The sequence below is a fragment of the Chroicocephalus ridibundus genome, chromosome 3 (genome assembly GCF_963924245.1).
Source record: "Chroicocephalus ridibundus chromosome 3, bChrRid1.1, whole genome shotgun sequence".
In the NCBI taxonomy this organism is placed as follows: domain Eukaryota; kingdom Metazoa; phylum Chordata; class Aves; order Charadriiformes; family Laridae; genus Chroicocephalus; species Chroicocephalus ridibundus.
Window position 1 is genome coordinate 10,345,486 of NC_086286.1, and position 23,960 is coordinate 10,369,445.

The following is a 23,960-nucleotide window of genomic DNA, read 5'->3' on the forward strand; positions in this document are numbered from 1 at the left end:
CGTTTATAAACGGGGCGGGCGGGCGGCGGCATGCCAGAGATTTGCCGAGCCGGCCGGCCCCTCCGCCGCCCGCCATGCGGCGGCTCCCGTTCCCGTTCCCGCTGCTGCTCGCCGGGCTGGGGCTAGGGCTCGGGCTCGGGGGGGAACCGGAGCCGGCCGCCCCTTCGGGCGCGCAGTGCCTGGAGCACGACTGCTTCGGCATCTTCTGGTCGGCGCGGCCCTTCGCGGAGGCCAGCGAGGCCTGCGAACGGGGCGGCGGGCACCTGATGACCGTCCGCTCCACCGTGGCGGAGGACGCCATCGCCCTGCTGCTGCAGAACCGCAGCGGGCTGCTGTGGCTGGGGCTGCGCTTGCCCCTGCCCTGCACCGACCCGGCCCAGCGCCTCCGCGGCTTCCAGTGGGTGACGGGCGATCGCCGCACCGACTATTCCAACTGGGCGCCGTCGGGGCGGCGGTGCGGGGAGCGCTGCGTGACCGTGTCGCGGGAGCTGCGCTGGGAGGAACGGCGCTGCGAGGCGCCGGCCGACGGCTTCCTCTGCGAGTACAACTTCGGGGGCAGCTGCCCGCGCCTGCCTGCCGCCGAGGGGCTGCCCGTCACCTATGCCACCCCCTTCGGCGCCCGCGGAGGGGACTTTCTGGTCCTGCCTCCCCGCAGCACCGCCGTCATCCCGGCCATGGAGCTGGAGCTGCGCTGCGAGGAGGACGACGGCGGCGGGCTGCGCTGGGGCCGCGCCGCCCCGGGAGCCTGGCCCTGCCACCTGGCTAACGGGGGCTGCGAGGGGGCGTGCGGCGAGGAGGGCGGCCAGCCGGGCTGCTCCTGCCCCGACGGCAAGGTGCTGGGCCCGGACGGCCGCAGCTGCAGCTCTCCTTGCGCCGGAGCGCCGTGCCAGCATCACTGCGTCATCGCCGGTAGCACCTTCCTCTGCATGTGTGATTCGGGCTACCGGCTGGCAGACGACGGCAGCAGCTGCGAGGACGACGACGACTGCGCCGTGGAGCCGAGGCTGTGCGAACAGGTCTGCATCAACACCGAGGGTGGCTTTGACTGCCGCTGCCACCACGGCTACGAGATGGTGGACGGACGTTGCCAGCCCATCTCCCACTGTTACAAGGCGCCCTGTGAGCAGCAATGCGAGGACGTGCCTGATGGGTACCGCTGCGGATGCTTCCCCGGTTATGCTGTCCACCCGGAGGCACCTGCCCGCTGCGTGCTGCACTGCAACCGCAGCCAGTGCCCGGCCGTGTGTGACATGCACAAACAGTCCTGTGAGTGCCCCGATGGCTTCTTGCTGGACGATGATGACAGCACGCAGGTCTGCGTGGATGTCGACGAGTGCGACATGAATTTCTGCGAACACAACTGCACCAACCTCCCTGGCAGCTACAAGTGCCACTGCCACGCCGGCTACCAGCTCTTCGACAAGAACAACTGTGTCAAAATCCTAGAAGAGGATGGGGAGGAAACATCCTCAGGGGATTTCGTGCCAGGACCCCAGACTCCCGTCCCCAGCCGGACCCCGCCAAAGGTAGAGCACCTCCACCCTGGCGCACTGGTGGGCATTGCCGTGGGTGTCCTCTCTGCAGCCCTGGCCCTCCTGGCCCTGGGCTACCACCTGGTGAAGAAGCGCTGCGGGCCCCCTGCCACCATGGATTACAAGTGCAGTGGTCCCCATGAAAAGGAGATGGGACTTCAGCCAGTTGCCTCGGGGTGTGCCACCTCCGGCCAGAAATTGTAGGGAGACTGGGATGGATGGAGAGAGGGAAGTGGACGGAACTGGGTAACATTTACTTTCCCCCCCACCGCCAATTTTTTAATGATAAAGAGAATTTGGGAAAAGCTGTGATCACCCCCACCAAAACCACTCGCTGCTTTCCAGCCAGCTCTTGCAATACTCACGCCAGAGAGGGGGGAAGGTGGAAGGCACGGAGCGCTTCTCCCTTTCTGCTCCCTTCACAGGCAGGGGAGGGCATTCGGCTTTCCTTTTCCCAAGCCAGCGGCTGGGGGGGCTTCAAGGAAAAATCGTGCGTGTGTTACAGGAGGTATGTCTCCATCTGGAACTGACTGTTTAAATCCGCATGGATGTGGGGTGAAGGCACGCATGCCACTGCCAGCCGAGTTATCGGGGACCATGGAAGGTCACTTGGCCCCAGTTTCCCCTCTCCTCATCTGGGAAGCATGCCGCCGGCCTGGAGATGATGGTTGCCCGGGGGTGGCGAGGAGCTGGGATGCTCCTGCCTTTGTCTGAGCTCTGTTTTGTTTTTCTAAGACTGATGGGTGATGGAAGAAAGAGCAAAGATCTTCTGGTCAGCACTTTGCCTTGCTCCTCTGTCCCTGTTTGCCTCATCGGCAGAAATCTCAGTTTTTGTTTCCCCCCATCTTTTGCCTCTCACCTCTGGCAGCTGAGCACTCTTCACCTTAAATCACTTGTGACAGTGAGGACCCTGCTGAGTGTCACCCCGTGAGGGCTAAAATGCCTGATTTCTCTTCCCTCTTACCCTTTTGGGACTTTTTTCGGGGGTGTGGAGGTTAAATGGGGATACCAAGACTGCCAGGGTAATTTTTTCCGTGGGAGGAAAGGTCATTTGCAGTGCTGGGGAGCCTCGCCTTCCCCATGCAGTTTCTTCCACATTTGTCTGCCGTTGTTGGATTAAACTGGGTTGTTTGGGGTTTTTTTATATACCCACTTAACTGACCCCTCCTGTCAAGAGGGTTTTTTCCTTTTTTTTTCCTTTCATCTTATCCAGGGCTGAGTCTAATCCGTGTTGAAGCTCGCAGCAAAACTTTCCGGGGCGGGGGGGGGGCAGGATCTGGCCCACTGCTTGCTTCTCAGCCACGGGCTGGGGGGGGAAATCTGGGGAACTTTTATGCGTTTTTCCAGCTCCATTGTTCAGCGGGGAGACAAGGGGCAGCTCTGCAAAGCCAGCATGCTGGCGGGGCTTGGAGGGGGGGTGGGGGGGTGGGGACCGGTCCCACTCCGGCACCCATGGTGGGGTGAAGCCGGTGGCTGTTGGTGCGGGCACAGGGCGAGCGGCGGAGCGGGTGCTGACAGCTTTATGCCCGTGAAATATCAGCCTGCGGCAGCGCTCGGCTTTCCCGCAGGAAGTTTTGCAAGCCCCGGAGTCAGAGCTCGGGAGGGCTGGGCACCGCAGAGGGGCTGCAGAACTCGGGGTGGTCGTGTCCCCCCCACATCTCCCCTCGCACGCTACGTGAGCTTGCTATCGTGCGGCGTTTGCCCCTCCCAGTATGATAGAGCTACGTTGCAGCCTCCAAGGAAAATAAAAAGATAATGTGTGTATGAACTGTAGCTTTCCTAATTGTAAATGGTTCAATCCGCTGTTTTATACACCCGGCACATTTGTAAATACTTATTTATTTATTGGAAATATACCCTACGCAATGCACAATCACATGGTGATTTTGTGTGTAGACCAATAAAGCTTTTACAATCTGGTTTATAGAAAGCTGCTAATGAATTATTCTTTCTCCCCCACCCTAAAATGACTGGTTTTCCTCACCGAGCACCAGCCCCGTCTTGCAGCCGGAGCTCCAGAAGTCACAAACCACAGTGGAGCCAAAATAAAAAAAAAAAAAATAAGAAAAGGAGCTATGGGCTCTTAGCGGAGTGTCAGGCTGAAAACATTGCCCTGCTGGTTACTTCACCAGTGTGATTAAAATAGAAGGAATGAGCCATAAATAATGGAGAACAAGAATAACATTAAAAGGACAAAGTTAAAATGAAATAAGCTGGAAATGGTTAATTTAATGCTACCTCAGTGCGGCCAAGCCGGTATAGCCCCAGTGCTGTCCTTCAGCTCGAAGTTTCTATGGATCCATTGGTATTTACCTGTGGCAAAGACAGCGACATTTGGTTCTCCTGGGTTTTCTTGTGGAAAGTATAGTTTTGGTCTTGTGCGTGCTAAAATCCCTTTGCCTGGGAATTTGGGAGGGGTGGGGGAGGTTTATTGGTGGGACCTAAGTTTTTTTCCTTTCCCCATTAGCTGAAGTGAGGTTTGGGACTCCCCGGCACCAGCCACGTCTTAGTTTGTGTAGGCTCAAGCTCTGATCTCAGCTGCTCGGAACCCCCCCCCCCCCTTTTTTTTTTTAACATAAGAGGAACCCAAAGGGGTCAGATTGATCCCGTGCTCTCCACGTGCTGCAGAGCTCCTGTAGAAGTCCAGTCCGGTCCTACCTCCTCAGCCTGGTAGAGATGTAGCGGGGCTGATGGGCTTTAGGGCTGTTCTCCATCTTTCAGAGCGCGTCTTGGGAAGGAATGGGAAGTTTGTGTTTTATTATTCCGGAGGGGCACCCGCCCCATGGCTAGTCACTGTTCGCTAATGCACTTGGAAATCCTCACCGTCCCCGATCCCAACGAAGGTAACGGCAAAAATTACTCGGTCGACGTAATTAACTGTATCATGGGGCCAGACTTATGGCTTTTTATTTTGTCGAACTGCACAGCACAAATGAGGGCCGGCGGCACGGGGCATGGCAGTTTGCCCTCTCTCCGGCCGGGGTCCCCTTTGCCCGTGCCTGGTGGAGATGCCTGCCCGGGGGCTGGCGAGGCGTGGGGCACCCTAGAAGGTGGTGGTCTTTGTGAGGAGGGGTCCAGGCTTACAGCAGGGCTCGGGGTGCACAGGCTCCTGCTGGCAGGGCAGGGGTGGGCACATGCAGCCCTTGCCCTTGTCGTCCCCTCGGGGAGCGGCGCAGTAGTCGAGGGGCTCTTCCTCCTCCTCCTCCTCCTCGGCGGCCCCCTCACCGGCGTGGCAGCAGCAGAGGCTGGCGTCGAGGCAGCGGCGCAGCACGCCATGGAAGGAGTGCCGGAAATTTTCAGAGAGGAAGCCGTAGAGGATGGGGTTGGCGCAGCTGTTGGAGTAGCTGAGGATGAGGGAGGCGTTGTTGACGGTGGCATCCAGGCGGCCAGGCAGCAGGAGGTTGACCAGCTGCACCACGTAGAAGGGCATCCAGCAGACCACGAACATGGCAACCACCATCAGCACTAGGCGCGTCAGCTTGCCCTCAGAGCGCCGGCGCTGCTGCCAGCCCACCCGCTGCGCCACTGCCCGCATCTTGCCCACGATCAGCAGGTAGCACAGCCCCATGGCCAGCACCGGCAGCAGGAAGCCCAGCAAGGTGGTGTAGACCACAAAAGCAGCTGACCAGGTTGGGCTTGGCCACAGGAGGTTGCAGGCCACTGCCTGGCCATCACGGGTGGTTGCTGTACCGGCAAAGATGGGGATGGGCGAAGCCACCAACAAGGAGAGGAGCCACACGCCCCCGTTGACCATCTTGGCCACCCGAGGACGGCGGTAGGTGGCTGCCCGCAACGGGTGCACCACCGCGATGTAGCGGTCCAGGCTGAGGACGGTCAAGCAGAAGACGCTGGTGAACATGTTGAGCCCATCAACACCCAGCACAGTGCGGCACAGAGCCCGTCCAAAGGGCCAGTGGTGCAGGGCTGCCGATGTGGCCACAAAGGGGATGCTGAGCATGAAGAGTTCGTCGGCAATGGCCAGGTTGAGCAGGTAGATGTTGGTGGCCGTCTTCATCTTGGCGTAGCGCAGGATGACGAAAATCACCAGGGAGTTGCCCAGCAGCCCCAGCAGGCACACCAGGGCGTAGATACACTGAATCACCACCATGCCCACGATCTCGCCCGTCTTGCTGCCCCACTCCGCCTGCCCCTGCTGCCGGCCGGCCCCCCCTGCAGCCGTGCTGGTGTTGGGGGGCACCTCAGAGGCGGCCCAGCTGGATACAGTCCAGAGGGGCACGCCGGCCACCTGGGCCCCCGCTGGGAGCTGCTCGCTGTCGGCGCTCATGCTGGGTGGTGGTCCATGGACTGCTGCGGAAGGGGGCCAGCCTGCAGGCAGGGCACGGGCAGAGAGAGAGGGGGATGAGAGCTGCAGCGCACAGCAGATACAAAGCATGGTCCCCTGCTTTCCCCCTTGGGTCACGCACACATGCTTTGGGCAGCTCCGGCTGTGGCCCCCCTGTTCCCTCCATCCCGCCACGGCACCTTCATGTCAGTCCTCAGGGCAGGAGCATCGTTCTCCAGGCCAGAGCATCCTGGCCATTTGGGGTCTTAGGGGCTGCAGGGGTGGGGTGTGCATTAACCGTGCACGGGGGCACAGCGGCAAACCGGTGGCGTGGCCTGCGAATCAATACCGCCATCCGCCTTAATGAACCTCTACAAATCTCAACGGTTTCATTAACCCCTGCGGGAAAAGCAAACCGAAGGAGAAACCGAGCTGGAGATATTTTACCTCTCAATCCTCCAGGGATTGAAAGAGCCTCCCTCCTCCCTCCCGTGGGGCAGCAGCAGGCACTGGGAGATGCTCCGGTGGGTTCCGCGGGCTGTTGGCAATGCGAAGTCCTTCTTGACCTGAGTCAGATGACCAGAAGGATCCAGACCTTTTAAAGTGAAAGACAGACCGCGCTTGCCGGATGGGAATACAGGCTATTCTCTCCCCCCTCCCGCCATCACCTATGCCACGAAAATCCGCTTTCCCATTAAAAACAAATAACTAAAAATAATCCAGGTTTCAGATTTATGCCCGCCACGTTCCGGTTGAAAACAAAGCAGCGGACGTACCCTTTCCCCTTGTCTCTCAGGCGTGCGGCATTCCGCTGGCGGTGGCCGCGGCGAGGGGACCCCCCATCCTCCGGGGCTGTGCCGGCGCGGACCCCCCCCCGCCTCCCCGGCCGGTGGCGCGGCCCGGCCCCGGCGCTGCGGGTACTGCGGCGGGCGGGATGCTGCAGTCCGGGCACCGAGGCGGGGCGGGAGGGACGGCGCCCCCCGCGTCCCCCGCCTTCGCATTCCCCTCGTCCCGCCGGGTACCTCCGGGGTGTCCCCGCCCGGGCAAGGCAGGAGATGGAGGCAGGTTGCCCAGGCGACTGCCGGCAGCCCGCCCCCCGCGCTCTCTCCCGCATCCCTTCCGCGCATCCCCGTTTCCCCGCCACCTCCCCCCCCCCACCACCACCCGCTGCAAGGCGGGGGGATGCAGGCAGGGACCCCCGGCCCCCACTTTGTTGGCAGGAAAGGAGCATCCTGCAGCGGCGGGCCCCCAGAACCCGGGGACGGGGAGGCGGCGGGGTGAGGGCCACCTCAAGCCTGGCCCCAAAACCGGTTACGCACCAAAAATCTCACCCCAAATCGAAGCCTGCGTTGAATTTTGTGGTGCAATGAGTAAAAAGGGACAGAGCTTGCATATTTCGTTGGGGTTTTTAGTTTGTTTGTTTGTTTGCTTGCTTGTTTATTAAGCAACTCTTGCGTTTGTTTTGGTTTGGTGTTTTTTTTTTTGGTGAGAGGGATCACCCACGTCTTTGTGCCAAACAATCACCATCAGCAGCTCAGCTCAGTGATAGCCCAGGTTTGGGGGCAGGGAGGACCACTTCTAGTTGTTTGTGGGGCTGGGGGGGCTTTCCGATGGTGCAGCCCTAACTCTACACCGCATCGCTCCCTCCCCAGTCAGGACATCAAGTGGTGGAGCAGAGGACCTTTTTCTCCGTTGTCCACATCTCACGCTCCCAAGTCACGGCGCTGGGCGAGCGCCTGTTGGGTCATGGAGGTTTTGGGAAGTCAGGGTGGAGCTGTGAGCTGACAGCGAGCTGGCCGAATGAGCTCATTTGCGCGAGGAGCGGGTTCTGACCACACCACTGGGAATATAGATAAATGCACGTATTATATTACTGAGAACAGGCTCAACGTGCATGGGAAAGCAGGTGCATTTTTCCTCTTGGTGCTTAAATATATGACCGTAGTTAATCGCGCAGCTGGCAAAGATGTTTTGGCTATGACATCCCAGCTTAAATATCGTGGGTGTGGAGAAGCGCAGAAAGTGCTGGTACCCGGAGCCGCAGGGACGGTGGCACCCAGGAGCGGAGCACCCCGTCTCCACAGGCTGCTCCCACCCCGTCTCTGTGAGGTGTTTTACCAGGGGGAAAATGACACCTGGACCTGCTGCGATGACACAAAAGTTCCCAATGCCGGTGGCTGCCGGCCTAGGCGCAGGGGCCCAGGAGAGGCATCGTGCTCCAGGGGTTCCTGTTGCAGCCGGCGACCGGAAAATGTGTAATAAAACAATGAAACCGCCTGCAGATTACATTGACCCCCCTCCACCTCCCAGGAGGGACAGGAAACTTTTAAATGCTCTTTTACTGTAAAGAAGGAAACTCCTTCGCAGTGAGCAGGACTTTTGCCCACATTGTACTGCTGGTACTAATCCTTCCATGGAAAACCTTTGGGTGGGGAGAATCAGGGATGAATAGCAACTGCGTTGGCTGCAGGGGAACATTTTGTGGTGGCTGGTACCACAAAGGCTCCATGTAGGCAGCTGAGGGTGCCCTGGGAAGCACCACTCCAGCAGCTTGGGAGCAACCCTCCTGTTTGGGGTGATTTCCTAGAGGATCCTGCCCCTAGTGCCTGTAAAAGATGAGTTTTTCTAAGACAAAGTACTCCCTGTGGCTGGAAGGATGACCAGCAGTAATGGCTTTAAACCCCCTCCTGGTCCCGAGCTAATGAGCCTTTACCCTCCCTCCTTCCTTCCAAAACTCACAAAGCCGAGAGATTTGAGATGAGACTCTTCACCAAGAGTGAATTATTTTAACTGGATTGCCTAAGAAGCAAAATCAACTTGCCTTCCTTCAAGACGGTTAATTTAAAAAAAAAAAAAAAAAATGCAGGTCACTCCCCCTGAGATAGCATCAAGTGGTATTTAAATAGGTTAAAAAAAACCCCCTCACCTCAACGCCCGCCGCCTGCAATAAATAAAATTGGCTTTGCCAGGTGAAATCTGAAGCCTGCCCTTAGCGGTTTATTGGAAACACATGACAAGCTGGCACCTAGACATGTTGTTTTGGATGCCAAGTGTCCAGCCACCTGCGTCTGCGCCCTCTCGCCTTACAGCCGGCTGTGCAAGCCTTCCCTTTTCCCGGCCTGCCTGGCGTGACCGGCGTGTGACGGGGGGCTGCGTGCGTGCAAGTGCTCGCCTGGGCAGCCTTCCCTCTAACAGCAATCTGCAATCGCCGCCAGCTCAATATCTGTAAACCCAAGCCTCCTCACCTTGCCCGGCCAGGTCTTCCAGCAAAAGGCAGTCGGTGATGGCTTTTTTGGGTTTTTTTTTTTGGTTGGTTTTTTTTTCCCCCCTGGCCGCAACAAAAAAAATGCACCTCGAAATACGGCCAATAGAGTGAAAAACAGCCCAACGAAAATGCACCTTGCTCTTCTCTGGTCAAAATGAAAATCCAAAGCACCGGGCAGAACAGACCGTGGGCCTTATTTTTTTTTTTTTTTTCCTCCTTTTAGGCTGTTTTCTTTTTTAAATCTTTTAAAATCTTTTCCTAAGAAAAGAAACGTAGCTTCAAAATGGAACAGGTGAAATATTCCAATTCAAAAATGCCTGAAAAATATGCTTTAAAATGGCACCCGGCTATTACCCCACGGTGTAAAGGGGGTTTCCAGCCCATGCTGGGCTCCACGGCCTGGGAGGGGGTGAAGCTTGTGCCAGGTCTGGATGAGCTGCCTACAGATGTACCCAGCAGGAACACATACATGGGGCAATAACATGAGGCTGTGTCGAATTAGCCCCGTTTCCATACCTCGACGTTGATGTAAGCGCTCCTCATGACGAGGAACGTATCATTTCCTCCAGTTAAATGGTCCCCATGGGTGATTAAGCTCATTATTACCAATTTACATCTGGTTTCTAATCTGATTAGATGCAGAGACACGCCGAGGGTTTTGCAGGGCCAAACCCACCCCAGGATGGCTCCGTTCTGCCGGGCTGGACCCTGGGGGCTGCCGGGGCTGAAGGCGCGTGCTTGAGATCCGGGGGTTGCTTTGCCGTTACGAAGTGCGACCACTTTGTCAGCGTCCAGGAGCTGCTTTCTCAGCTGAAAATAGGCTAATCCCTGCAGTAAGAGCTGAATGAATGTAAAAATGACACTGCCAAATGCGCATTTTCTCCATTCTTAGCCTTCCAAGCTTGAATATAAGACCTGAACGTCTTCGCTTTGCAGCCTTTAGATACCTTCCCCTTTGGTTTTAGTTACGCAGAAGCCAAAACCCTTTGCGTAGCGAAACCTCCGCCGGAATATTGGGCAGTTGGGAAGGGGGAGCAGGAAATCAGCCTGAAAATGCCCAACGCCGCTTGTCCAGCTTTAATTCAGGCATTGCGAAATTACACGGTTGCGTGGGTTCGCGAAATAAAGCAGGTTCTCCAAAGAGGACCTCCTCAGCAGAGGAGCCCGTGTCACCTCGGAGGGTGGCAGCTGCCTCCGAGGGCCTGTTGCACCCAAGCGCGGTAACGGCCTCGGCAGGTAGCAGGCATTGCCGGCGGGGCCGGTGGGTAACAGTCGTCCAACTTGGGGTTCTTGCATCTTTCCGGTCAGGAGGAAAAACGTGTCTAAAATACCCTACTGTTTAAGGCATTTCGATTGAAAACATCTTGATTCATTTCGCGATTTCAATTTATTAAAAAAAAAAAATGAAAAATAATAAAAGAAATAAATCACAAAGTGAGACAGTATCGTTGCCACTGGAGGCAGAATAGTCAAGCACAGAAGGGCGAGAGATTTAAAACGTGTTGAATCGTATTATGGGTTGGCTGGGGTTTTGCTGCTTCCCGTTTTGCGCAGGAGCAGCCATCTCACGGCGTATCCCACCCTTCCCCCGGGGCAAATACGTGTCTTCTTCAATTGCTGCTTTCAAAAAGAGTTGGCAGGAAATGAGTTGAAACCAAGGGCATTCAAACACAGGTTCTGGGGGCTCCTGATTGTGCAGCGGTACGGAGCAAGGCAGGGTTTCTCCCCAAAATCTCTGGCTCTTACAGAGGCGTGAGATCCTTCACGGCCGCGCTGTGAGAACCAGTGGCTCAAGGCAAAGAGCAGCATCGGAAAAACCCGAGTTTTTCCCCCCCACTTGGAAGCGCCCATGGTAGGAGCGTCACCGCTGCCCTTTGAAGCCAGGGGAGAGGCTTCATCCCCACTCAGGCATTTGAAAACTGGCATTTTAACTGATATTGCTGTTATGTATTTCCCAGAAAGCTTTCTCCTACGATTAGCTAAATGAAAAGCAAGTGTTCATCCTGGAGAGGAGGACTCCAAAAACCGACCTGACATCTGGACACCCCCTTTGCCAATGCTGTCCGTGACCGGGGGACACCCTGACACCTGTAATGCCTCGGGGAACCGGAGAGCAAGGAGGGGAGAATGCGCCTGGCATCAGGCTGGATTCGGAGACGTCCTGACAATCCTGAGGGATTCGTCCCTGTGTGGCGCGTGTGGCAAGGGGGAGCCTTCCTTGAGGGGTTTAACGGGAACAGGTGAATGAAATCATCCCGCAACTTTGCGGTTGCTGTTTGTGTTTGAATTTTTTTTTTTTTTCTCCGTGCTTTCCTCTAACGACGTAAAAGCAATGAAAAAAATTAGGGATTTGTACCAGGCGGTGCCCTGAAGGCTGTTACGGCTGTCTGTCTCACACTCCAAATATGTTCGCTGAAAAATTCAGCCCAGCTCTGTTGCCAGAGGACAGGATGTTACACAACGTGTTTAGGGGTATTTTGCTCTCCTGCGGCACACGGCCATTCCTACAAATTGTCTTTGTGAAGAAAAAAAACCCAAAAAACCAACAAAAAAAAAACAAAAAAACCACCACGCTTCACACAAAATGACAATAGAGTTTGTGGAGATGAGGCCAGTTTCTGCAGGGCTGGGGCTTTCCTGGCAGAGCACGCGTATCCTTTGCTCCGGAAAGCAGGGATCAGCGGGGATGCCACACCTTTGGGGAGGCCCAGAGAGCTGTACCGACACCGGGAACATCCCGGTCCCTTTGGGAGCCCCATCCTCGCCCGGGGCAGAGCCGAGCTGTGGCTGATGGAGGGGGGTGGGGGGTGGGGGGCGCGCTGCCTCTCTCCTGCCTTCTCTTTAATAACGCAGACAAAAGCAAACATCTTGCACGGCCGGTGGACGGTTCTTGCGTTTTCATTTAAAAAAAAAATAAAATTCCTCCCTTTGTTTCCAGTGATTGCATCGCAAAACCAGAGCTTTTTCAAAGTACGCGAAACCTCCCCTGTGTATGAAAAAGTCCTGCTCCATGAGATCCCCCCCTCTCCAACCCTCGCTGGGCTATTTGCTGTGAGTGTTCTGATAGTGTTCTTTTCTGGCCTTGGGGGCCAAGTTACACCCCCAGGCAGGGACCCACTCGGTTGCGAAGCCAGATCCGAGTCCCCCAAAGGGATGCTGTGCAGAGTAACATGTCTTATGCAAAGCCAGGGAAGGAAGGTCCCCAAAATCCTGCTTAATTTCCCAGGTACAGTGAATAAAACTGATTCTTGACCCATACTCCCCAGGGACGGGACGATTTCCCCGCCACACTTTCCAACACATCCCGAGATGCCTGCAGCGCTCGATCCTTCAAGCGGGGAAAGGTCAAACCCCAAGAGTGTAGGGGGTGTTGCAATAGCTTTTCGGATGCGTTTGTTCACAGAAGTGATAGATCAGCAGGACGTGAGTTATGTCTGTCCCCCTCCCGAGAGGATGTCACCCCCACCCTTCCCTTCGGGTGCCGGGCTGAGTCTCCGGATGGGATGCTCCTCCCGGCTGCTTCGCTGCCAGCACCCGGCTCCTTCCCTCCCGGCCCCTTCCCGCCCCGGCCCCTTCCCGCCCCGGCCCCGCGGGGACCTGCGAGCCCTTGACGTGCCGCAGCACCCCAGGAACAACTCAGGATCTTAAATAAGGCTGGGGCCTTTATGGATGGAGCCCACGGGTCTGCAGCCTGGCTGGGGAGTGGACACGAGGGGCAGATGCAGGCAGCGGGCAGAGCTTTAGCTGCGGCTTTCCCAGAAAGCTGGCTGGCTCCAAGCTGTCTGCCAGAACAACCGAGAGGGGAAAGATGGGAGAAGCAGCCACTGGAGCGACGCTGAGCTCCCCGGGGACTTCTCTTTGAGTCCCACCACCGTCAGGAGGTGGGGGATGCGTTTTCAGGGGGGGCTGGGAAAGCCAGCCCAGACCCTGCCTATATAGTTTGGGCAGCACCAAAGGCAGCTTTGGTGCCTGCAGCCTTTCCCCTCCCTTGCAGCCCCTCGCGGGAGGCAGACGGCCGAGCGGGCGATGCTACGGGAGCGGCCAGGCAGGGAGATGCGTGGTGGGCGGCTGCTGGTGTGTACACACTCACGGAGCGCCCGGGGAAGGATCGTCCCCCCGCCATCCCAAAAGCAGCCAGATGACAGATGCCGCATCCTGCCTTTGTTGGCTGGGGGTGGAAGAGTCGGGAGGCACCGATAGCATCGTCCCCGGCTCCCCCGGCCCTGGGAAAGATGGTGTCTGCAGCGAGAAAAGGATCCTCTGGGTTATCTCAAGAAATTGGGCTCGAGACAAGCATCGGAGGTTTATCCCAAACACACACGCGTGAAAGGGAGGTTTTGCCTCGTCCCTGCGGGCAGCGCAGGCTGGGAGGTGGGTGCTGGGGGGCTCCTGCCCGAGGGCAGCACGTTGCGTGGGCATCTGCTTTCCCACCCCAGCGTCTGCGCTGAAAACGTCGTCAAGACATTACCCAATTGTGGCGGGGGTTGTGGTGGTGGGGAACCCCAAGTCTTGTTGCACTGCTGCTCCTTATCTGAGTAACTGCTTGAGTGAGGTACAGAAAGGAAATCCGGCACTTTCTAATGATACTCAACCACGCAGGGCGAAAATGTAGAGGAGAAGTCCCTTTTTCAGTTAAAACCCCACCTTTTTCTCTGAAAAAGCCTTCACTTTCATGCAAGGTGGGGCCTCTGAAAAGAAAAGCCACTGAAAGTACCTTTGCCTGTTGATGCCCCCAAGTTTCAGGTGCTTTAGTCTGGCTGCAAGTTAAAGTCATTCCCAAATCTAAATTGAGCATCAGAGGGCTTAATGTATTGCTTCAAATGCTTCCCATTTATAAAATTTATAAATCTCAGAGGGGCCTGGAAGCAGGGGGCTCTGAGCATCTTTGCTTGCTGGAGGCACCCGAACCACCACAGTACAGATAGAGGGGGAACGGAGTAGGAAAAGTGGGGAGACGCGGTGATGGGAGCCTGGAAGGAGTCCTTCAAACACGGAAATTAATCCCTGGGCCAATAGTAGGTGCTAAACATCCCTCCTGGTTTCTGTGGGTTATGTTTGGTCATGTCTGTGAGCAAAAGCGTAATGGATGGAGATCAGCTGGAAATCAGGTACCGCTCGGGACCACGGTCTCAGCAACAGCTCGTCTTTCTCCCCGGGAGGGGCAGTCCCGGCTTCAATCTGGAGACGGTTTGAGACGCAAAACACCTGCGTTGGTGTCATGCGGCGGGTTGCAAGTGGCTCAGCAAAGCCTCGTGGTCCCAAAGAGAGCTGGTGGTTGGGATGGGCCCCTCCACACGGCCCAGGGTCGCGCAAGGAGAGGAGAAGGAAGCGGCTCAAAACCCCGCCTGCGAGGTGGCCGAGCTGCCCAGGGTGCGACGCGGTTAGGGGGGTTGAACGCTTGGCACAGGGAGCGGGGAGGAAACCAGCGTCACTCTGGCCACGAGCAATCCGAGGGTCTGCCGGGGGCGAGCGCCGGGGCGGGGGGACGACAGGGAGCCTGGATCGCAGAGGATGTTATTCCACGTAGTGGAGCAGGGCCCTCCATCGGCTTTTTAGGGGGAGGAGGGGGGGGGAAAAAAAAAAAAAGGAAAAAAGAAAAACTGATTTTCCTGATATTGTTCTGCACCTCTAAAGGAAATTCCAGGAGTGGGAACCTTCGGGGAAACAATGAGCAGGGCCGGGAGCAAAGGTGGGCTGCCCCAGGTTGGCACGGTCCTCCTGCAGCCAGGGCAGGTCCCCGCGCCCCCACCTCAGCCCTTTCGGACGCAGCCAGGGGTCCCCACCACAGCATTGCGGGTGGAGAAGGAGTGGCTGCGTGAGACGCCGCACTGCCGGCACCCCACTGCCCGCACCCCACGCTGGATACAGGGCTCGTATTTGGCTTCACAATTTCCTGCAACCTTGCTTTTTCAGAAAAACACCCAAATTCCAGAGCAAGTACGACATGTTGGGATGCTCCCTGGTGTTTCACGCACAGCAGAAGTCTCTTTTTTCTTTTTTCGGAGGGTCCAATATTAAGCAAGGACAACCATATCACTGCGCTTTTTACTTAGACACGAGTTTTAGGAGAAAATTGTTATTTCTCTCTGCCCTTTCCTTGAAATAACAAAGGTGATTGTGTTTTCAACGCCACAAGTTTCCTGGGGAGCGCAGTTCTCCCCTCTCTTAGCATCGGCCACGCTCTGCATCCCTGGGGATGGGGCCGTGCTTGCTTAGTGATGCTTCAGCCCAGACAACTGATGGTATCGCTGGAGAAAAGCAAGAGCGTGCTGAGCCTGGGCGATCTGTGCAAGGCAGAGCTCCTTTTGGATCCTGCAGCTCCCCTCTGCCGCGGGATGTGAACGGTGTCCCGCCACGCAAATGGGGGGGGCTGCTGCGTTTCGCCGGGGGGGTCGAGCACTCTAGTAGCTGCAGCCGTGGTCATTCAGCATCGTGGAGGCGTCTGCTGGCATGCAGAGGTCTCCCCCGTCGCGGTGGCCGCGGGCGATGCCCTGGGGTGTATTTGTTAATGGCGTTGTGTCAATCAGCGCTGAGGTCCATGGGCTGGATGTAGACACGCACGACTGTTCCCCAATCCTTAACAGGTTTGTTAATACGTGTTGGAAAGACGTTTTTCCCTTCCTCTGGTCTCCCCACTGCATTTCCCTTCCCTCCACTGAGACGCGAGTGTTAAATTCCCAGCTTAGCAAAACAGGGTTTGGTGTCAAATGCTTCATTTCAGGTTTTTGTGAGGAGGCAGCTCATTTACAAATCACCAGCTGGAAGTTATTAGGCCCTTAAAACAAAATAAATTACTACAAAATTGTGCCTCCCTGCAGTTGGTCTGCTCTTAATTTTAGGGCTGAGTGCTGGAGCCAGCTAAACCCCAGCCCGCTGGCTTCCTCCTTCCCCTCTGGCATCTTTCTGCGCAAGGGAGAGGGCTGCAAGACGGAGGGTGCGGGGAAGCGCTGGGATTTCAGGTGCCTGGTTCTCCACCGACGCCGGGTCCATCCAGCGGTAGCTGCTTTATTCCCTGCTTTGGGCTGAAAAGCAGGGAGTTTTAGGGAGCAGAGAGGACTCGCCGGTAGGAAAAACGAGTGCGATTCGTGTGGAAAATTGGGCTAAATACATAGGTGAAATATTCAGTTATTTTTTATCTGTCGTGTTTAAAGAGGCCCAGGCCGATTTCTTCTGCTCCAAGCAGCAGGGCATCACCTTCGTGCACAGCCATGCTCGCGCATCCCAGGGGCTGTGTAGGAGGCTGGCCGAGTCCTCCACCTCCGCCCAGTGTGGCCCCAGCTCTTATCTGAACCACTGGAATATTGCGATAGCAGCATGAGCGTCAGCATGCCTCATTTCTTCCAGCTAACAGCGGAGAAAGGATGTTTTAGGTCAGAAACATGCTGCGTGGTCCCTCCTTTTGCCTTTCTCGGGGTCAGGCAAGTTTTAGCAGGCTGGGACGAACACCTCCCATGCTAGAACATCTTCCCCAAGGCTCATCCTGGCCCAGTGATGAGGATTTCTCCCGAGCAATAATGTTGGTTTGGTCCCTTCTGCAACCTGCAGAGCTAGAATGAGCTCTTGCTTTTCCGTACAAATTCCAGATTGCTTTTCATTGTCTTTTCCACTGCAGGCCACCTCTATCGTGATCAGGGAGCGTCCTCCGCCAGTCCAGGACCACAAATCCACGGCGGTGTGGAGAGCGGTGGTGCCTTGCCTGAACATCTTGGTACCACCTTGAGACCGTTCCTTGAAGCGGTGCTCGGCATCTGGGTGGTGCGTTAAAGGGAATCATGGAATCACTGGGATTTCTTGCTGTGAAGTGGCGTTGGAGCATCAAAACCAGCACAGCTGGAGCCACGGCCTCCGTCCCCGTTGGGAGCATTGCTGCCTGTGGGGAACCTGGAGCTGTGCGTTAATTCATCCTTTTCTGATAGAGCCGAGGGAGCGTTTGTCTTTTCCCCCATCCGGTTGGGAATGAGTTTGTCTCGGCAGCCCTGAAGATGTTTTCTAGCTTTGGGGAAAATTCCCTGAAATAAGTAGCCAGGGAATGACCCCAGAACAACCGCTTTGCACCAGCCTCCGCTGCGGGCGCCTTTCAGCAGGTTCCCAAGCCCGGGCGGCCTCTGCTCCAGCCCACGGAGCGGCAGTCCTCGACGTGGGGCTTGTGACCAAGGGCAGAAGCCAGGAGCTGCTCCTCTCCTTCCAGGCGCACCCCAAGCCTTGCTGTGATAGAGAGGGAATAAAACGTGAGGCTTTTCCTTTCGTGGCTCCAAAGAAAACCCAGGGAGGGTCTGCCGAACCAGGCGGTGCCCCGGCTAATGATGGGCCCTGTCAAAAGCCTCAAAGTCTAGGTTATTAACTGCTCCTTGGCACCTCAGTACCACCAGGATCCAAATTTCATTAATTATTTACTGTTGGCCAGCACACACGTTTTTAAGGGAATAAACTCTTTGCAGAAGTATTTCCTAGAGCTGTCCCTGTTGTGCCCGTGTCCTCGCCCTTCCCTTTCCTCAGCAGCGGATCCAATTTCTTTCTTTTCATGCTGAGTTTGCTCAGAATTACAGAGAAATAAATAAGCCCTAGTGATTTGTATGACCTCACCCTGAAACGCTAATTCGGACAGAGGGTTCGAGTTCATTTTAACATCCCTCCAGCTTGGAAGAATGAAGCGAACGTGTCTTTGCCCTGCCTGTCCGTCTCCATCCGAACTGGAGGGACCACAGACGACCACATCCCTCCTTTCAGGTGGGGATCGTAGCAACGCCCCAAGCTGCCACCCCACGGGGGGCTCTCCAGGGGGGACCCTGCGGGGGCTGCGAGCCCTCTTCTCCCTCCCAGAGCAAACCCCAGATGATCCCCACAGATCGAATCCCGGTTCAGTCCCTTCGTGGGAGGAGAGTTCAAACTTAAGGGTAGCGGAAAAGCAGCACGAGTTATTTTGTGTCAAAAAAAAAAAAAAAAAAGGGGGGAAGAAAAAAAAAAACCCTTCTGCTTGTATTTCAGATTACTGACAGCATTTACGCCTTCCCGGCCAAACTGGAAAGAAAACTAACCCAGGGTTCAATGACTGAAAAAATGCTTGATTTGCTAAACGGGGCAAAGTACCTTCCTCTCACTGGAGGGAGAGGGGGGAGGACTGGACAGGACCCAGGGCAGCCCTCCCTCCGAAATAGTTGGAGTTATCAAAAAGCCTGAAAAAATTCAGCTGAATCAGAACAGTTCCTGGCAGTCAGTGAGATGTGTCTCATAAGTAAAACATCCTGGTGCAAACACGTCGCATCGACTCCGCTGCCAGCACAGTTCGGGGGCCTGTGACACGACCACACACCCCCCGCCGTTGCGTCCCCTCCTCCTTTCTGTCCCCTCTGGGGAAGCGGCTGCTGGGGGACAGGGATGCTGAGCCCCTTGCTGGGGCTGGTCCCCGTCACCGACACCCTTCCTGATCTTGTGTAGGGTCTCCCTCTATACCGTACCGCTGCCTTTAGCAACACTGAGAAGTTGCCTCTGTTCTTCCTAACGCACAGGACTTAAGGGTTGGCTTTTCAGTTGTTGGGTTGGGTTTTGTTTTTCGGGGTTTGTTTGGGTTTTTTTTTTGGCGCTATTACAGCATAATAACAATATTATTAGAATCAGGATTCGGCAGGGAGGGAAAAAAAAAATAAAATCTGTCCCCATGTTGTGGGTGCTCTGGAAACTTCTGCTTTCCACCTGCTTCGTAGAAACAACCTCGAACTTAATCTTTCAGTTCCCCCCAAGCTCCATCCTTGGGGAGCTGCCCCGCTGCACGCGGACCACCCCAACCGGCTGTCTGAGCCCGCTTCAGTGCCAGGGGAAATGATGGATTCGCTCGCGGGGGCTGCGTGCGTCCCTGTGGGCATGGGGATGCTGTAAGTCCTGGGCAAGCCACGGACCTTGGGATCACCGGGTTTTGGGTTTTTAAGACTTGCAGCATCTGGTGTTTGTAGGAAACCTCCAAGTCAACACACTGCAAGGAAATAGTCTTGAGAGAGTTGCAAAGGGAGTCCCTGTTTTTAAGCAATATACGGTTTTCCCCCTGCCCCAGTGTTATGAAACCAGCGGGTTTAGCATCCCTTCGCCAGTTTTTTCACAGCCAAGGGATAGATTCCAGCAGGAAAAGAGCAAGGGAGCCTGCGGATGCTGAGAGCATGGCAGAGGGCACAGCTGGGGCATTAATTAACGGCTAAAGGAGGGCTCAGGTTGTTTTTGTGAGGGTGAACTCCCACTTGAAGGGCGCCAAGAGCCCCTCGCTGCGGGACGAGTGCTCTTGGTGGAGGTGAGTGGGTCTCTGGGTGTGATTGCTTGGTGGGGCTGAGAGGAGCAGAAAGCTGGTTGTACCCTTCTGCCATTATAAATCTCAGCTGACAGAACCCTCAGCGCATCCAGGAAGCAGCTCCAACAGATAAGGGTCAGTGCATTACGCCTGGACTGGAAACCCTGGCTGGTTTGAATAGCCCTTTGGGAGCGGGGACGGGGCACTGGGAGCGTGGTGGGTGCTGTGAGGAAGAGCTGCTGGGTGCTTCTGCCTTCAGCTTGCTGAAGTGCATTTGTGGCGCTGGCTTGCTTTGTTCTGTGTCCGTTGTCCCGGTGGTTTCTGCTGAAGAGCTCTGGAAAGCTGTGTTGCCTGTGCTATAACACTGGCCTGGCCTTTGGGTGCTCTGCTCTGTTGCTGAGAAATCCTGCGTGACTTTGGAGAAATCCCTTCTCTGTTTGCCTTCAGGCTAGGGACTTGCTTCCTAAGAGGAGGGAGGATTTGGCCTTTGCTTCGCGTATCTAGACATCCTGCTGATGAGCCCGTAGGGAACTGGTGCAATGCTGCTGGTGCAATGTTGCCATTGCAATGAAGCCCCTTTGCTTTCTGCCAGCTGCCAGCTCTGGTTTTTGTTTCATACCTGTCCTTGGCGGAGCTGTGGGTCTCCCAAAGCTGCTTTTCTACCCCCTGCCTGATAAACACTGAGGATGGGAGCGTGCCCTCCCTTCCTGCGTGGCAGCTGGGGAGCGCAGGGCACACGCGAGTCTGGCTTCACCTCGCCGTGGTACTTCTCTTTTTTGCTGACATGGTATTTCGTGGGCAGAGAAAAGAGAAAAATGCTTTTGGGATTAGTATGGAACTGCAGGTCTCTTACAGACAACCGCTGCCTGCTCTTATTAGCTGCCACGCTATGATTCTGTGTTTTCTCTCCAAAAGCTGCTGTGACTGTGCCAAATTAAGAGGGTGCGGAGTGGAGCCACATGGCTGATGAAGTGAGGGGAGAGATGCAGCAACCGCTGCTCGTGCTTCTTATCGCATTTAACAGCTGGCAGGGGAAGCTGCTGCCTCTGCCTGCTGTGCATGGACTGACGCTGCAAAACCCTGCCCGGCTTCTGCTGGCAGGCTCTGCTGAGCCAGGCTTTGCAGTGCAGCTAACTAACCCTCGCTACCCGCTTGCATGGGCCCGGGGGCTGGCGACCAGCAGCTGGAGGAGGTGACGCTTCAGTTGCCACCAACCATTTGCAAAATGAGCGTGGGGCTGCTCCCCTCTTCCAGCGAACCCTCCGTGCAAGGCAGCTGCAAGCGTTTCAGATGGGGCTCTTTTGACAGCTCGGGACTTTCCTGGGGACAGCCTGAATCAGGGGAAGCTTTGAGGTCGCCCTGTGACTAAGTGGTTCTTCTCGCAAAGAGCAGCCACAAGCATTCAACACACACACACACACACGCCTTTGGTAGCCGTGCCCGGTTTTGAGGGGCAGTTTTGAGGGGCAGCTGCCGGGGTCGGTGCCCCGGGACAGATCTCGGGGTGGGGGGGAGCTGGCTCTCCGGCCGTGTCCCCAGGCTTGCGGAACAGCCTGCCTGCGAAGGGGGGGCGGCTCTGGGTGATGGAGCCGCCTTTCTCCGTGCGTTCCCGGCACTTGGCGAAGTCCACCCCCCCCCGACCCCGTTACCCCCGCCTTGCGCCGGGCCGGCGGCACCGGCTGCGCCGCCTCGGCTCGCTGCCTGCGGAGCCCGAAACGTGAATCTCTGCCGCCCTCTCCTGTCAGCTCCGCCTGGAAACCGGCCGTCACGGCTGGCCGCACCGGCACCTGAGGTGGTTATAGGTGCGTCTCCAGCCCTGGCTGGCAAACCAAAGCAAGGGAAGCTGGCAGGGAGGCGTATCGATATATATATATATATTTATTTTTTTTTTCCAAAGGGATTTTTCCATGTGCGTCGTCATTAAAGGCCGCCGGGCGTTTGTAAACGCCGGCGGCGCGCTTTGCCGGCGGGTTGGCCTGTCTGCGGGGCGGAAACCCCGCAGCACCTGCGAGCTGCGCGGCTGCAAAGAAAAAGCAGCCGCGCGTTTGGTTTGGCGCTCTCCGGTTGTTTCATTTTGGTGCTTTAGGAGCCTTTAACATCGCTTGCGATCTCAAAGCAGAAAGTCATTTCCAGTAAAGAAAGCCGATTTAGGAAGCGTCAGAATAGGATCCTTCCAAAATGCCAAACAAGCAGGCACTGACCCATTTGAAAACTTCTTTTCCCGTCCTGAAATACTGTGTTATTGGGAGATGTGGTAAAGCTGCACCTTTGGTTCGGGACAGTTTTCTGGCCGAAAATGTAACTGGCTAGAGGTTTTTCGCCAGTACCCCGCGGATGTCTTTAGCACAGCTGCTGCCCTTTTGTTTTCCGGAGAATAGTATCTTTAAACTCTCTGAACTTTTGCCCCTCTCAACTTTGGGGTTTCTGCTACCTCATGGGGGAAAAAAAACCCCAGTTTTTAAAAACAGTTTTCAGGAAAGCAACTGATTTTTGGCAAATGAAGATGTTAACAAAAAAACTTCACGTAGTTTAAAAGTCACCTTACTACTAGAGAAGTGTTTTGGGAGAGCCGTCAACAAGTGCATCCCCCCACAAACGATGAGGGGGGGGAAAGGCTTTTATCGCAGTTTGTGCGTTTATAAAGTGAATATCTCAAAAAATGAGGGGGAGCAGAGGTGAAGCTTGGAGGGCTGGTGGTGTTTATGTTCATGTCTGGCACACCAAGACCCCCTGCTCCTGCCATCAGCATGAGGTGTACAGGTCCTGCTTGGGCCGTGTGAGGGATGCATGGAGCTGCCTGCACCTCGGCCCTGCTTGGAGCCAGGTTGCTGACACCTTCCCGGGTGTTTTGCTGCTGTTTTATCCCCGTAATACCTTCATTATATACAAATACCTGAATACCTTTCTCCTCCTCGGGGGTTGGGGAGGTGGCGTTATCTCCGCTCGTAGGGAGAGACGGAGGTTGGGGCTCTGCGTGTCCCCCCTCGATGCCAGCCAGCCGAGCTCGGGTGGGGAGCTGGGTTGAGCAGGTATTTGTTTACATGGTCTGGGGAACCACAGTGGTGTTACTTATTCCTGCCCTGGCTGGTGTCCCGGCAGCTCCTGAACGCTGGCAGCCCGGTGGTGCCGGCCGGGAGCGCGGTAGACACTGCTGCGTTTCACAGCCCCGTTCAATGCCCCTGTGTCTGCTCCTCCAAATATTCACACCTCTACGGGAGCCTGGGGATGGGGGAGCCGTTGCCGTGGGGTGCATGGGATGAGGGACAACCCCAGGGCCGCAAGGGATGTCCCCAAACCTTGGTCATCCTGCCCTCCCCACACCCCCGCCCCTACAAGCTGTTGCGGAGGGGGGACACAACGTGGGTCCAGCTGCCAATTTGGGCTGGGGCCGTGGCCAAGGTACACAGGACACGTCTCGGAGTGAGCACTGGCCAGGGTCGGATCACTGCGCCCTGTCTGACCCAGCTTTTCAGCCCGCCGCTCCATCTGTATGCCTCTCACGTCCTCCCCGCGGGCTGGGAGACGTGGCATGGGCTGCGGGAGGCACAGCGCCTGGCTCTGGGGCACAGCTGCCGGCTGGGATGCCCCATCTGCATCCCCTCTTCCCTTTGCTCACTCGGGGCTGTCGAGTTCGACCCTCGCTCTTATCTGCTGACGAGCTGGGTTTTCACTGGCATGCATCAAAGCGCAGGGTTTTGCGCACGACTGCCCTCGGTGTGCCCGCACCTTGGCTTTATTGGCATAAATATTCAGCTGCTGATGGAAAAACTACCCAGACAAAGCGGGGAAGGGGCAGAGGCATGGCCTTGAGCGGGAGGGGACTCTTCCGGCGCACGCTGGATTTGCACCTTATTACACCTTATGCCTGCAGGTGTATTTAATGAACTCAAGGCAGGGTGGGTAAGTGGGTACGTGCGCTCGGCCGCGCGAGACAGCAGAGCAGCAGAAGCGAAAGAACGGAATTCGCCTCAGCTCCAGCACTGGGAAGGAACCCTTTAATCCCAGGTCACCCGAGACTGGACCAACCTTTTAACCTAGGGAGCTGAGGATGGCGAGGGGTAGTAATTCGGCTAGTTACCCATTGCCCTGCTCTGGTCTCAGCCCTGCGGGGAGGGCTTCGCCAGGCTCCCGGGTTCTTGAGGGGCCTGGGGGATGGCAAGGCAGCCAGGCTGCTTCTCATCCCCCGGCGCCTGCCAGCCCCTGCCTGTTTGCCATGAACCGTCTCGAAAAATGTCTTCCCAGATTTGGAGGGATGAAAGCTGTTTGAAAGGATATGCAGGATGCGCCGGGTGAGAAATCTTAATTAATATTTAAATAGCGCGGTGGAATTTGTCTAAATCCTGCTAGATTAAATGCAGGCATGGTAATGGATGAGCTTGAATTTCTGATGGAAATTGCAGCGAGCCATGCTATACGGAAATACAGTGGCCAAATGAGGGCTCCGGAGCTACAGTGCCTTCAGTATCTGGTCCAAATGCCGATGTACAAGGGACACGGTGCTTTTCTTCTTGATGGGAGTTATATTTGTAGTTTAGCCCTTCAGCGATGGACAAAACCAGTAGAAGGGGGAAAGCACTGAAAACAGGTGAAACCCGAAAGGTGCCTGTG

General features: G+C 56.1%; 2 protein-coding genes across 3 annotated transcripts; one reads left to right on the top strand and one right to left on the bottom strand.

The window, feature by feature from the left end:
* THBD (thrombomodulin) lies at window positions 1-2,786 on the top strand. The gene has a single exon (XM_063327942.1). The coding sequence runs from the start codon at window positions 75-77 to the stop codon at window positions 1,734-1,736; it is 1,662 nt and encodes a 553-aa protein (XP_063184012.1). The 5' UTR covers window positions 1-74; the 3' UTR covers window positions 1,737-2,786.
* A 452-nt stretch (window positions 2,787-3,238) lies between these two features.
* Window positions 3,239-6,931, bottom strand: SSTR4 (somatostatin receptor 4). Of its 2 annotated transcripts, XR_010070147.1 has the most exons (4): window positions 6,591-6,931; window positions 6,262-6,409; window positions 4,191-5,858; window positions 3,239-3,845 (listed from the first exon to the last, which is right to left on the bottom strand). XR_010070147.1 is itself a non-coding variant. In XM_063327943.1 (3 exons), exon 3 carries the CDS (start codon window positions 5,815-5,817, stop codon window positions 4,576-4,578), a length of 1,242 nt encoding a protein of 413 aa, XP_063184013.1. In that variant the 5' UTR covers window positions 5,818-5,858; window positions 6,262-6,409; window positions 6,591-6,931; the 3' UTR covers window positions 3,239-4,575. The 2 variants fall into 2 exon arrangements, 1 of the variants encoding a protein (XP_063184013.1); XM_063327943.1 differs by having other exon boundaries at window positions 3,239-5,858.
* Between the last annotated feature and the right edge of the window lie 17,029 nt (window positions 6,932-23,960).